This window comes from Meleagris gallopavo, unplaced genomic scaffold, assembly GCF_000146605.3.
Source record: "Meleagris gallopavo isolate NT-WF06-2002-E0010 breed Aviagen turkey brand Nicholas breeding stock unplaced genomic scaffold, Turkey_5.1 ChrUn_random_7180001867135, whole genome shotgun sequence".
In the NCBI taxonomy this organism is placed as follows: domain Eukaryota; kingdom Metazoa; phylum Chordata; class Aves; order Galliformes; family Phasianidae; genus Meleagris; species Meleagris gallopavo.
In genome coordinates, this window is record NW_011132263.1 from 1 (window position 1) to 818 (window position 818).

At 49.9% G+C, this 818-nt stretch overlaps 1 protein-coding gene across 1 annotated transcript; it reads right to left on the reverse strand.

Moving 5' to 3' along the window:
• Positions 1-3: 3 nt before the first annotated feature.
• Positions 4-813, reverse strand: LOC116217668 (cell wall protein DAN4-like; the record flags this gene model as incomplete). Its single annotated transcript, XM_031557591.1, has 1 exon — positions 4-813. A coding segment is annotated over one exon (810 nt), but the record flags the coding sequence as incomplete, so codon positions are not given.
• Between the last annotated feature and the right edge of the window lie 5 nt (positions 814-818).

Below are 818 nucleotides of genomic sequence, written 5' to 3' on the forward strand. Positions count from 1 at the left end.
AGTGGTGGTTTCTTCTGCTTTGCTTGATGTTTCAGTCGTTGACAAGAGAGTTGTAGTTGTTTCTGCAACAGTAGGCATTGGAGAGGCAGAGCTAGCAGATGTAGTTTGGGATGGTGATGTGGCAAGGGTAGCAGGGGAGGTTGTTTCTCCAGGTTTGGATGAGAGGGCAGTAGTTGTGTTGAGGAGTGATGTGCTTGTGAGGGTAGAAGTAGAGGTTGCTGTTAGTGTAGACGTTGGTGCAGATGTAGTCTGAGCTGGAGACGTGTTCTCCTGAGCAGTGGTTGGAGTAGCTGCTGAGGTGGTCGTAGGAGATGTGGTTGATCCAGGAGAAAGAGTGGACGTAAGTGGAGAGGTGTTTGGTGATGCTGATGTGTCTGCAGGAGTGCTTGTAGCTGTTTGAGAAGAAGATGCAGCAGTTGGGCTTGATGTGCCTGCAGTGGTGGTTTCTTCTGCTTTGCTTGATGTTTCAGTCGTTGACAAGAAAGTTATAGTTGTTTCAACAGTAGTTGGCATTGGAGAGGCAGAGCTAGCAGTTGTGGTTTGGGATGGTGATGTGGCGAGGGTAGCAGGGGAGGTTGTTTCTCCAGGTTTGGATGAGAGGGCAGTAGTTGTGTTGAGGAGTGATGTGCTTGTGAGGGTAGAAGTAGAGGTTGCTGTTAGTGTAGACGTTGGTGCAGATGTAGTCTGAGCTGGAGACGTGTTCTCCTGAGCAGTGGTTGGAGTAGCTGCTGAGGTGGTCGTAGGAGATGGGCTTGTTCCAGGAGAAAGAGTGGACGTAAGTGGAGAGGTGTTTGGTGATGCTGATGTGTCTGCAGGAG